This window comes from Sardina pilchardus, chromosome 2, assembly GCF_963854185.1.
Source record: "Sardina pilchardus chromosome 2, fSarPil1.1, whole genome shotgun sequence".
In the NCBI taxonomy this organism is placed as follows: Eukaryota; Metazoa; Chordata; class Actinopteri; order Clupeiformes; family Clupeidae; genus Sardina; species Sardina pilchardus.
The window spans coordinates 14,667,653-14,679,791 of NC_084995.1; the positions used below are offsets into that span (position 1 = coordinate 14,667,653).

Genomic DNA, 12,139 nt, shown 5'->3' on the forward strand with positions numbered 1-12,139 from the left:
ACTACCAATTGCTTAAGGGGAGCTGTGGTGTAATCGGCAGCACTGTGCTACATTTTGGTCTCAGTGTCCCACGGTTCAAGCTCACATACGAGTGACCTTAAAAGTCACTGCTGCTGTTCTCTCCACAGGCAGCAGACTTGCGCTCGGTGTCAGAAGAGCGGCTTTATATCAGGAACAGCCATACTCGTACGCCACAGTGTGGCTCTCGAAAGGATTTTTTTGCTTTTGGGTATTCTGCATCAGTCAAAAGGCCATGAAGGGTATAGGCTCCATGGTGCTGACCTGAAGGCATCGCCTGCGTCAAGCGAGGCCCACGTTAAACTGCTGTCCTAAGCTCTTAAGCCAGCTATTGGCGCTGAAAATAACTCCGGAGTCAATAGGTTGATGTGTCATCGCCATTTCCTGAAATGTGAGGGCTCCTTTTGTGAGCTCTCTCTCTTTTGTCAAATTGCTTATCGAGCGGTGATGCAGATACTTCAATATGGCAGACCAGTGTTACCTGCTCTTGCGTCATGCTTTTTCTTATGAGCGTAGATGGTCTGGCTGAAGGGTCTCTATATGGGGGGATGCTGATAGACATTTAAAACGTCCTGCCTTCCTGCCTGCCTGGAGAGCAGGTTTGCTTCAGCAGGGAACGTCTCTTGCCTCACATGTTGACAGATTTCTCTTCTATTAAGCCTGGCAAACCTTAAGATTAGTTGTCCCAGACAATGTGGAACGGAGATGCTGCTAGCTCACTGTTGGGCTTTGGCAGAGCCCAGGATTGGACTTACCTGTTGGCACAGATTCCTTAGGTCATGTCGTCGAGAGATCTGGGTTGTCTAGGCTAATTATGTCACTGGCCGAGGCAAAGAGCTGAGGCACCACCACCACACCTCCTTGGTACTGTATCACAGTGCTGACTACTACCCTGCGAAAGACACCAGTTTCCTTCACAGTTTAAGCAGGATTGGTTTGGCTATACCCTACTGCTTGCAGAAGAAAGCAGTTTCTTTTACTTCAGGTTGGAAGGTTAAGTCATAACCTGAGTCTGTACCTTATATGCAATCAATGATGGGTGTCTGTCTTAGGTTAGATAATGTCAGTGATAGATTTAATATGGTTTGGTTGGCTTTTTCTGTCTTGTGGAAGCATTTTATATATATATATATATATATATATATATATATATATATATATATATATATATATCAGCCTACACAGATTAATTGAACACATGTATTCATACATTCTCTCTCCCTCACAGCCTTGCAATTACATAACATCACCAGTGACCAACCAGTGACCTTATGGCCAAGACAAGGCAATCAGATTCAGTCTCTGACAGTCCATTCTAAGACAGTAAATAATGACGACTTATCATATTTGAAATCAACTAGAATGTTCAGTGTTTGAACATGCATTGCGAATTGAATGTGCATAGCTGTTCTTCCCCATGTAGGTTCATAGTAACATAGGAAATCAATTTGGAGGCTACATAGATATTGTCTAATTGCTTGATAAATGTAATTTGGATCATCAGTTGTAAATTAGAAGGGGAACTCTGTAAAGCTGATCAGGAATGTATAGGGCATGCAGTGTAGACCAAGTTAAATAAGAACGTGTTATTTATGTCGTATCCAATTATCCTTTCACTGAAACAGTGGTGAAACGTATAGGCCAGTTGTAGATTAAGGTCACGTATAATGTTTCAAATTAAATTGTTGGCACTATTGTCATTGTTGAAGCTTCTCCTATGGTTAGTTGTGGGAAGTGTTTGAAATTGTTGGCAATTTAAAAATGACAAGAGAGAGAGAGAGAGAGAGAGAAAGAAAGAGAGAGAGAGAGAGAGAGAGAGAGAGAGAGAGAGAGAGAGAGCAAGAGAGCACGTGTGTAGCTTGTCTGTGGGAGTAGAAAGGATTAGGAAGCCTCTCTTCCGTCAAGACATTTTCCAGAAGCGGCTGCAGCTGATGGCAGAGGCGAGTTTTCACTCAAGATGAAGTTCTAACTGTTGTGGCACAGATGAAGAGCGCTGCTTCAGAGTGCATAATTCACTGAAGATGATCACATGTAATCGCATCTGTGAACTGGAGCTGCAAGCCTTTCAATGCAAATGCAAAGGGTAAGTTTGGGAGCTTGAGTTTTAACCGGCTTTTTGCTGTGCGTCACTAGGAACGTTGGAAACGCGTTATCAAGTGCTATGGTATTTCTTAAAATACCTTCCCATTACGCATTCTTCTGCACCTTGAGGACTTTTCAGGGTTAAATGGTGCTGATCACTGAGGATGGTACCGGAGGAGACCCACCTGTTTTCAAAGTACAGCAAAATGGAACTATTGGGACTGGTAGCGGTGCGCTTCAGGAGAGGGACTCACCTTCTGAAACTGATGAGACGGAGAACAGAGTGGATGACGATTTCAACGGTTTTATCTACGATGACGATGATGACGACGTGTACCAAGAATTTGAGGAACTCGACCTTTCGGACTTGCAGGACAATAGAAGCCTCGCGTCCGATGATTCCTTTTATCCACGCGACGATTCTCTATTCGGAAGACCTCCCACCCCCGACAGTCCAGAACCACTGACATTTTTCAGAGCATGCAGCAACAACAACGCTATCATTGTGAAAATAATGATACGACAAGGCGTAACCGAAGCAGAAGTTAAAGAAGTAGATAAAAACAACAGAGTAAGTTCAGCACGCTTGCTTTTGCTTATTCTCAGCAAATGCATCAACAGGTGGCGCACGCACGGTCTCAACATGAGTATCCCACACATCCAAGGCTATTTTCAGCCACCTAATAATTACATAAAAGTATGATCAGCATAATAGTGCAGTAACGCAGATGTTGAGCTGTTTCCAAAGATCAATCCAAGGTTTTACTGTTGCACTCTGATTTAACCCCATGTATGTGCTCATGATATAGGCCTACTCTTAAAACAACAGTGTTGCCCTCAACCAGGCCTGCATCATGTTACATTGACTGATTATTTCATAGGCTATTGTACATAGATTAATAATATCCAGGATAATATAGGCCTATGGGTTTCACTTTTGTTATTAGTCAATATTAGTTCTTGAACAATATATCAGGTGAAGTGGTTTTAAGATTTCTATACCAGTCAATATGCAGGCTACGCACTGTGGCCTACAAAGTATTTTGTCGCAGGGTTTGCCCTGAACACAAAGTGCCGACCCCTTTCAGGTTTCTCCAGATGACGTCCTGAAGTCTGGTGGGTGTCTGTGCTTTCAGCAGTGGACTAAACTCTGGAGCAGATGGCAGTTGGGGTGGTTGTCAAAGATGGACTCCAAGTAGATTGTAATCACGTTTGAGCTTTTAAAAGGCTCACAAGACACTGAAAAAGCCGCAGGGCAGTGGCCAGGGCAGCCTTTTCCAGGCCGACTCTTCTGGCCAAGACAATATATGTAATGGAACAATATGCGGTAATAATGAAGCAGCTTTGAAATGAGTGTCCGCCATTTGAGGCTGTTTAAACACCAGCCATGACAGTCAGTACCAAGTTGTTTACTTGGATTTTTCTACATACACAGGCCAGGCGTTACTATGTTGTTTAGTAGGTGTAAAAGACAACGTTGCACAATAAGTTATCACTGCAAGTCAACTTGTTCCTCTTTTGGCAGCAAACCACAGACACTTGGTCACAGCTTACTGCCTGGCACAAACAGCGGATTGAGTTTCCTCAACAAAAGTGTTGTGCAATTACAGCTGACGTAGCGTCCAAGGACAGTGTTTTCAGGGTTATGAGTCATAGTCATCTAAGATTACAGTGTCCATGTGTGGAGTATTCAGGAATGGGCACTCACAAACAGCTATTCTCTTCTATGAAACGGTCTGTGTTCTCAAAATAGTGGCCATGACAATAGACTGCAAAGACAAGCATTGGAGTATTCTTTCATCTGTGTAAGGTTTTTCTTTTAGTGGTTGCTATTTCAAACTCTGAAAGCAATCCTCAAACCTATCGGAAAACAGGCAGACATAGCATCTACCATCTTTACCAAGGCATATAGTCTATGAGTTTTTTATTTAATTTTTTATCACATACTGTGGAACAAGGCACAGTAAACTCAGTATCTCTTTTGGAAACAACGTTAGAATACAGATAGAATATCACTTTGATACTTATCAGCTTATATATCGGTATTAGTCTCGTCATATCGGTAGGACTGATCTCTAATCTGACTATAAAGCAAGGAATCGCTGTCTGTCTGTCTGTCTGTCTGTTTTCACACATCCCTCAAACCGTTCATCAAACAAGCTATCCAGACTACCCAAATGAGTGCAATATCAATTATGAAGTTGTGTGGAGGTGAATGAGATTTAGAGCATTTTGACCTTACCAATATATGGCGGCCAACTTTGGAAGTTGCAGCCACACACACAAAAAAAAACAATAGCCAATCTTGACTCCTCAGATTTAGATGTGGGAGACAGAGCTGTGGATGGGAAATGGCCTTGGGTTGGAATAAGACCTGACAGTATCGTTGGACTTGTACTAAATAACACCATAGATCTCTTTCCCGTTAATAAAAAACAGATGGAATGATGGTCATATACACAAAGCTATTGGGACAAACAAGATCCACATTCACAGACAGTGCATTATGGGGAAGCGGTTTATTCACACAAATATACCCTTGCACTCCTTGTTTTTTCATATACTCAACTTTAAAGTTGAAGTTTGATATTAATTTCTTGAAACTCCTGGTTATGAACCAGAACCATAACATCTGCAGGAACTGAAATGAGGTAATACTAAGCTATGAGGAAGACATTTTCTACACACATTTTCATTTGACTCACATCACTTTAAGACATAAATGAAACTACTGGTACTGTCATTAATGAAGCTGTTGATCAACCAGTGTTGGTGCTTAGGATCTTGCTCATTAAATTAACAGATTTTGTTTAGTTATTAAATTAGTTTTGGTTAGATATTATACACTCAGTAATTTTAATTTCTGGCCTATATGATGGCCTATGATGTCAGATTCTTCCCCCCTGCCTTTACTTAACTGACTGGCGATGCTTTTTCAATTGAAATCGGAACTGTCCTGGCACTGAAGAGTGGACAGGAAATGAGAGAGGGAGACAGGAAGTGAGGCAACAAAATGACCTCAGACGGGACTCTTTGGTCCGTGGTGGCACTGGGCCCGTATGTGATTTTGGACGCCAAGACTACCGCTGATTTATGGCTCAGACTGCTCTCACCCTTTCAGCCTTTGAGTCCATGACTGTCCTTTAAAGGTGCAATCAGCAATTATTCCCTTTAGTATTCCCAGAGAAATTCCACACAGGGTGTGGTCAGGGGGGCAGAATGCCCCCACTTTAATTACCTCCGCCAAGGAGGTTATGTTTTCATCGGGGTTTGCTTGTTTGTTTGTTTGTTCGCAAGATAACTAAAAAAGTTATGGATCAATTTTGATTACATTTTCGGAGATCTTAAATGACCCAAGGAAAAAACGATTAACGATTTTAGGAGTGATCTGTATCACCGTCTGGATCCAGGAGGCAGTTATGTTTTCTCTCTGAGTGCTTTTCTAGTTGTTTCCAATTTTCAGAGCCTGGGTTGCCTATCTGATATCCTAGACTGATCAGGATGGGTAGCTAACGGATCGTGAGATGTTCACTGAATGTGCCGAACATTTTTAGTATACGGACTCCTTCTTTAAGGGCCATTTTGTTTTGGCCTTCTCCTTTCCCTGCGTGACCTGACATGCCTCTATTAGAGTGTACAGATGATGGTTCTTGTTATTTTTACAGGGTGAATTATACCATGTCACATGTCACAATTCTCAATTAGAACAACACAAATAAATAGCTAAATAAATGTTTCTGTTGATGTTTGAAACCACAACTCAAATGTTAAGCCCTTTTCAGTGTCCTGAGTAGAACCACTGGTATTGTTGTTGTTGTGGTGGTGCCGTCATGGACATATTGACTGTGAGGCAAACCAGATCAGCATTAGAATAATGACACTGCAGGGGGTTGGTATTGTCATGGACTAACCAGGTTCAGCAGCCCCACTGCTGCAGGGAGTTTCTTCTGGGTATTCCCTGCTAAGTAGTAGCTAATGCTATTTGTGGAGATGATGCCCATCTGCCTGTGTTGCCTTGCTGGCTCGCTGGCTCGCTGGCTTGCCCTTAAGCAAATCTCCACCTCCCTGCTGCTCAGTCATGTAGGGCTAGTTAAAGGGATATAATGACTCGGTTGTCTTAATATTGTTTTTGTTTTTTTGTGATGGTAGAGTGCAGAACATTGGCTGCACATCATGCTAGATCTGTGTCTGCATGAATGGCAACATGGCTTTTTGTTTGTATTTACCATCTTTGCTGTGTCCCAGCTTGGAAAAGGTTTTAACCTAGATCAGCGGAGGCTCTCAGCACTATGTTGGTGCTGGACTATTGATCCGATGGACTTAAGTTTGTAGACCTTTGAGGATTACGGCAATAGAGACCCAGCCAACCACAAAGCCTGCAACCTTGAGGACATGATAACCTGGCATGGCAAAACATGACTGATATACAGTAATTCTTTGCCAGCTCTGAGATGCCTTTAATCCAGATGGAGTGCATGGTATTCCTGGGTCATTATGCAGCTTGCAGCATTATTAGAGTTTGGAGCTGTCCTGTGGCCCATGTGTTGAACCCCTACAGTTCTGCTGTTGATCCCTGTAGTGTCTCAGAGTAAATATGCAGGTTACTCCTGAAGGTGATGCTCCTCTGTCCCACTGCCATACACTTCACCCTCAAGCCCATGTAGTTGTGCAGTTCTCCCATGGAGATCCAGTACGTGGTATCACTGGCATGTCCAATGAGTCTCACGTTTCACTGAAAATTAGATCTGAAACGTTATCCAAAATAGAAAAATATATAAATGTAGAGACAGAGTGCAACATTAGCTTCTTACTTTTAAGTTAATCATCAGATGAGGTCAGCACCTCATTAGTAGTGTTTTGGTGTGTGTACTCTCCTTTAGTAGTGTTTTGGTGTGTGTACTCTCTGTTAGTAGTGTTTTGGTGTGTACTCTCTGTTAGTAGTGTTTTGGTGTGTACTCTCTGTTAGTAGTGTTTTGGTGTGTACGCTCTGTTAGTAGTGTTTAGGTGTGTGTACTCTCTGGTAGTGTTTTGGTGTGTGTACTCTTCTTTAGTGTTTTGGTGTGTTCTACTCTTTGTCAGTGTTTTGGTGTGCATTGCTCTCTGTTAGTAGTGATTTGGTGTGTGTACTCCCCGTGAACAGCGTTTTGGTGTGTGCTACTCTGTCTACAATGAGTCAGAAAGAACAACATCTTTGTCAGACCAACGGTTGTTGCCAAAAAGATTATTATTAGTTACAGGAATTCAGTAATTCAGGTGTTGATGAAGGACTGTGTTCACTCTTGATTCGTTTCCCCCCCACAGTCTGGACTGATACTTGCTTGTTACAATGGCTATGTAGATGTGGTCATCGCCCTTGCCCAGTGTCCCTTCATAGACGTCAACTGGCAGGACAATGAAGGGAACACTGCCCTCATCACAGCTGCACAGGCTGGTGAGTATAGTGGGCTTTAGCATGCTGAGCGCTCCACTGTTTTCTTGATTAATGATGCTCATTATCTAGCAGTAAGATGTTCCTCATAAACATGTAGCATTTGCTTGCAACTGATGTAAAATGAGCGAAAGGATTGTTGGCATGTTTAGAAAATGCTACTAAACGTTGCAAATTGGATGTTGAATGTGTAGCTTTCGAAATTCAAACACTCAAGTAGATGCAACTCGCCATCTTTGACTGCTTCTCAACTTTGACCGCTCGTGCTTCTCATCTTTGCCATTGGTGTGACGTGTAGGCCACCAGATGATCTCTCAGTTCCTGCTCAACTACTTCCCAGGGCTGGACATCGAGCGCAGGAACTGCCATGGCTTCACTGCCCTGATGAAGGCGGCCATGCAGGGCAGGGCAGAGTGTGTGCGCGCCCTCATGATGTCAGGTACCGACCACACACACACACACGTCTCAGGATGAGATGAATCACACCTCTCCACCTTATTCATGACACTCTACTTAACTATAACTTAACGCGGTCTATTATTCTCTGTTCTTAGAACAAACTGGAATATTTGTCAACTTATATTTCTTTTGAAAATTCTGCACTCAATATGGATATTCTATATACTATATGACTATGACTAACCGAGAAATATAAGTTTACTTTTATAGCCTATACAGTGAGCTTCATAAGTATTTGAACACATGCTAAAGTTGACTAAAAAGAGGAATATAAAATCATATTTTAGAAATTGATCTTATGCCTTAAAATTGATAATGCCTTAAAAGAAAAAGAGGAAATTTCCAACCTGCTGGTTAAATTTGCATTGAGCTCAATGAGAATGAAACCAGCTAATAGGCTGACTGAAAATCTCATGGTGAAGGGTTTCGGGTGATGTGGGGCTATATTAATTCCAAAGGCCAAGGGAACTTTATCAGGATGCATAGTATCCTGGATCCATAAAATAACTGGTCTTTAAAAACGAAAATATACCTACCTCTATGGGAATTTAGCATAGGGGTTCCAATACTTATGACCCCTGTATTTTAAGGAAAAACATTTATTTATTTACGATACATTATACATTCACAAAGAAAATTGGTGTCCTTAAAGGTTGGATATTTCCTATTTCCAAAAGATAGCTTACTGTAGGCGCTGCCTACCATCACATTATACCCAATACAACACAGCTTTGGTAGAAATAGAGAACTGGATTTCTGGGTAACACTTTAGTTGTCGCTGTTACAGTGTACCTACCTAATTAGGTACAGTGGTACAACCTGTGTAACAACATGTACTATCAGGTACTACCATTGTACTTGCCTCATGTATTTGTGGGTACCTACATATAGTTGTTACATTGTAATACTGAGTGCTTTTACAAAACTTTGCCAATTTGCCATTTTTCATCAGAGGCAAAGGGCTGACCTGAGACCTGTTGTATGGGGTAAATCTGGTCATGAAAGATCTGATATACAAACCATTCTTAGCTCCAGTCAAGAGGTCATTGTCTTCAGTGTACATGTAACAGTTGTGCTGCTACAACCTTGTTACGGGTTTATGTCACTGTATCAAAGAGTAATAAGTGTGTACCAACACAGTTGATACATGTGCTACATAGGGTAATGGCAGACATGTTCCAAGACATCAAAGACACAACATACATGTCATATGTGCATGCAAGTAATTAACTGGTACATTTAACAGGTTTATTCCACAGTATCAAAGAGTAACAAAGGTGTAGCAGTGCAGCTGTTACGTATCAACTGTGTTGGTACACACTTATTACTCTTTGATACAGTGACATAAACCCGTAACAAGGTTGTAGCAGCACAGCTGTTACATGTACACTGAAGACAATGACCCCTTGACTGGAGCTAAGAATGGTTTGTATATCAAATCTTTCATGACCAGATTTACCCCATCCAGCAGGTCTCAGGTCAGCCCTTTGCTTCTGATGAGAAATGCAGCCAAAGTTTTGTAAAGCACTCAGTATTACAATGTAACAACTATATGTAGGTACCCACAAATACATAATGCAAGTACAATGGTAGTACCTGATAGTACATGTTGTTACACAGGTTGTACCACTGTACCTAATTAGGTAGGTACACTGTAACAGCGACACCCCAAACTAAAGTGTTACCATGTATGTACTGTATATGTAGTGGGGTATATGTACTGTATGTCTTCAAGCAGTACATGTACATGTAGTTAGTTCACAGCTATGGACACCACTGAGCTCTTCACCACTGTGTCTGTCTCACACCCTCTCGTGTCTCTCCAGGTGCCGACATCGAGGCCCGGGACTTCGGCCGCAAGCTGACGTCGCGCGAGTGGGCGCTCTTCACGTGCCGCTACGAGACGGTGCGCACCATGGAGCGGCTGATGGCGCAGCCGTGCGCCGAGCAGTTCTGCGAGTCCTACCGGCTGGAGTGGCCGCAGCTGGAGGAGCTGGTGGTGCAGGCCCAGGAGCCGCGCTCCTGCTGGGAGCGTCTGAGCGACTGCGCGCGCTGCTGCACCTTCAACCGCAACAAGCGGGTGAACGCGGCGGACGACGGCGCGCTGGACTACATGGTGCGCTTCACCACCGCGCTCAACGGGCCCGTCCTGGCCACGGGCTGCCACACCGTGTGCCCGCGCAGCCCGCCGTGCCTGGGCAAGCGCCGGCCGGCCGTGCAGGACATCCTGCGGCAGCAGCGCGCCAACGAGCTGCGCAGCCTGGCGTCGGCGCCCGAGCGGCTGGCCACCTACAAGCGGCTGTTCCAGAACTCGCGCGTGCTGCTGGTGCCCAAGAAGAAGGAGCGGCGCGCCAGCCTGCAGCCGCAGATGCTCCAGGACATGGCGGTGGCGTCCCAGCTGGCCCTGCGCCGCACCAGCCTGCTGCCCCTGCACATGCTGCGCCGCAGCAGCGTGCGCCCGGGCCTGGTGGTGCCCAAGGTGATGCTGTGCAAGGCGCCGGCGCCCGCGCACCCGCCCGAGAAGAAGCCGCGGCGGCACCGCGACGACACCCAGCTGCAGATCCCCAAGTGGAAGTACAAGGAGGTGAAGAGCGAGAAGAAGCGCGCCGACGACAACAAGCTCAGGTTCCCCTCCTCCCCCAGGAGATGAAGCTTATTGGAGCTGCGCCACGTTGGCTCGTCTCCGTCCCACTTTGACCTACAAAGCCTGTGACTTACAAACTACTAAGAAATGGAAACGTAATTACTTCACGTCAATACTGTTGAAAAAAGACTTTATTTTTGTGATGTTTAGCCATTAACGGCATCAGCCATTGCCACACTTATCAAGAGTAAAGGGGCATTCACACCAAGAACGATAATGATAACGAGAACTATAACCATATCGACATAATCGTCCACACTAACCAACGATAGTCAACGAAGTCTCCTTTCCTTGTGTAAATGAATGTGATGGCTAAAATGTGATGGATTCTTATTGTCTTTCAGCTTTTTGTTGTTCTCAAAATAGCTCAGAAAGTGATGCCCAACAACGATATCATTCTTTGTGTCGTTATCGTTATAGTTTATGTGAACGTTGTCATTCTTATCAACGAGAATGATAATTTCTGATAGTCATAGTTATTGTTCTTGGTGTGAACGGACCTTAAGAGAAAGACTATGTATTTATTCATTTACCATGTTATAATAATAATAATAATTGTTGTTATTATTGCTGTTGTATTAATGCCTCTCATTCCCCTAGTGAGGAAATCATACTTGAAATTTGATACAGAACACTTTTTTATAACTGCAATAATTTGTTTGTATTAACATTTTGTTATGATTGGGGCGCTGATGAGACATCTGCCAGAGTCTCTCAGCACTAATGACAGTAAGAGGGGGGTGAAGATGTCCTCAATATCACAATGCCAGTGTGTTATCACAGTGTGATACGTATGTAGAGCTTTATAAAAGGAGAACCTGCTGACAGTGTGCGTTGGGTGGCTTTAATTATTGCTTTGGTGTGGTGTGATTAATGGCTTGGTCACGTTTGTTGGATAACCGCTCGCCTTTCCGCAGCAACACCGACAGGCCGAGTTAGACAAGCAGGCCATCAGACAGTAAAAAGTGCCAGGCCGCATTTCATGCAGCTCTGACTATGCCTTATGGTTCTTAGGCTGGGTGACCTATGGGCGGACAGCTGGGCCACTAAACTGAAGTGTTGCGTTATAAAAACGTCAGGAGCCCTCTATCACACAGTGGCGGGGCTCCGCCGGCCGCCACTAATGGAGCTTGAAGCACCCATCTGAGCTGCATCACGCTGAAGAGCCAGTCTCTCTGGCCCAGAGCTGAGTGAGCACTGCACAAAGTTCTCACTTCTCAAAAGCCCACAGATACCCCTGAACTGTGCCAGTGTACTGTAAACGAACCCCCCGCCAATATGAGGGGGGATATGAGAGTGATCACAGATGAGAGAGTGATCACAGATGAGAGAGAGAGAGAGAGAGAGAGAGAGAAAGAAGAGCTATTAGGCTGATATAAGACTGAAGCTAGCTGGTTAGCTCATCAGTGGCCTGTGTCAGAGGCGTGCCAGTAGGGGGCAGCATTCTCCCTCCTAGCGTGAGCAACTCTCTCTGGGACCTGCCTGCTCCCAGCCCAGCAAACCTTGAA

At 44.1% G+C, this 12,139-nt stretch overlaps 1 protein-coding gene across 2 annotated transcripts; it reads left to right on the plus strand.

The window, feature by feature from the left end:
* The first annotated feature begins 2,234 nt into the window (after nt 1–2,234).
* ankrd33bb (ankyrin repeat domain 33Bb) lies at nt 2,235–11,408 on the plus strand. Of its 2 annotated transcripts, none has more exons than XM_062554390.1 (4): nt 2,235–2,671; nt 7,402–7,531; nt 7,827–7,967; nt 9,814–11,408. In XM_062554390.1, the coding sequence occupies exons 1-4, from the start codon at nt 2,246–2,248 to the stop codon at nt 10,635–10,637; spliced, it is 1,521 nt and encodes a 506-aa protein (XP_062410374.1). In that variant the 5' UTR covers nt 2,235–2,245; the 3' UTR covers nt 10,638–11,408. The 2 variants fall into 2 exon arrangements, with proteins under 2 accessions (XP_062410374.1, XP_062410381.1); XM_062554397.1 differs by having other exon boundaries at nt 7,869–7,967.
* The last annotated feature ends 731 nt before the right edge of the window (nt 11,409–12,139 follow it).

Excerpts from the sequence above, each read along its gene's own strand:
- ankrd33bb (XM_062554390.1), top strand. The coding sequence starts at position 2,246 with ATGGTGCTGATCACTGAGGATGGTACCGGAGGAGACCCACCTGTTTTC. Across the intron at positions 7,532-7,826 it reads CATCACAGCTGCACAGGCTG|GCCACCAGATGATCTCTCAG; the intron begins GTGAGTATAGTG and ends TGTGACGTGTAG. Across the intron at positions 7,968-9,813 it reads GCGCGCCCTCATGATGTCAG|GTGCCGACATCGAGGCCCGG; the intron begins GTACCGACCACA and ends GTGTCTCTCCAG.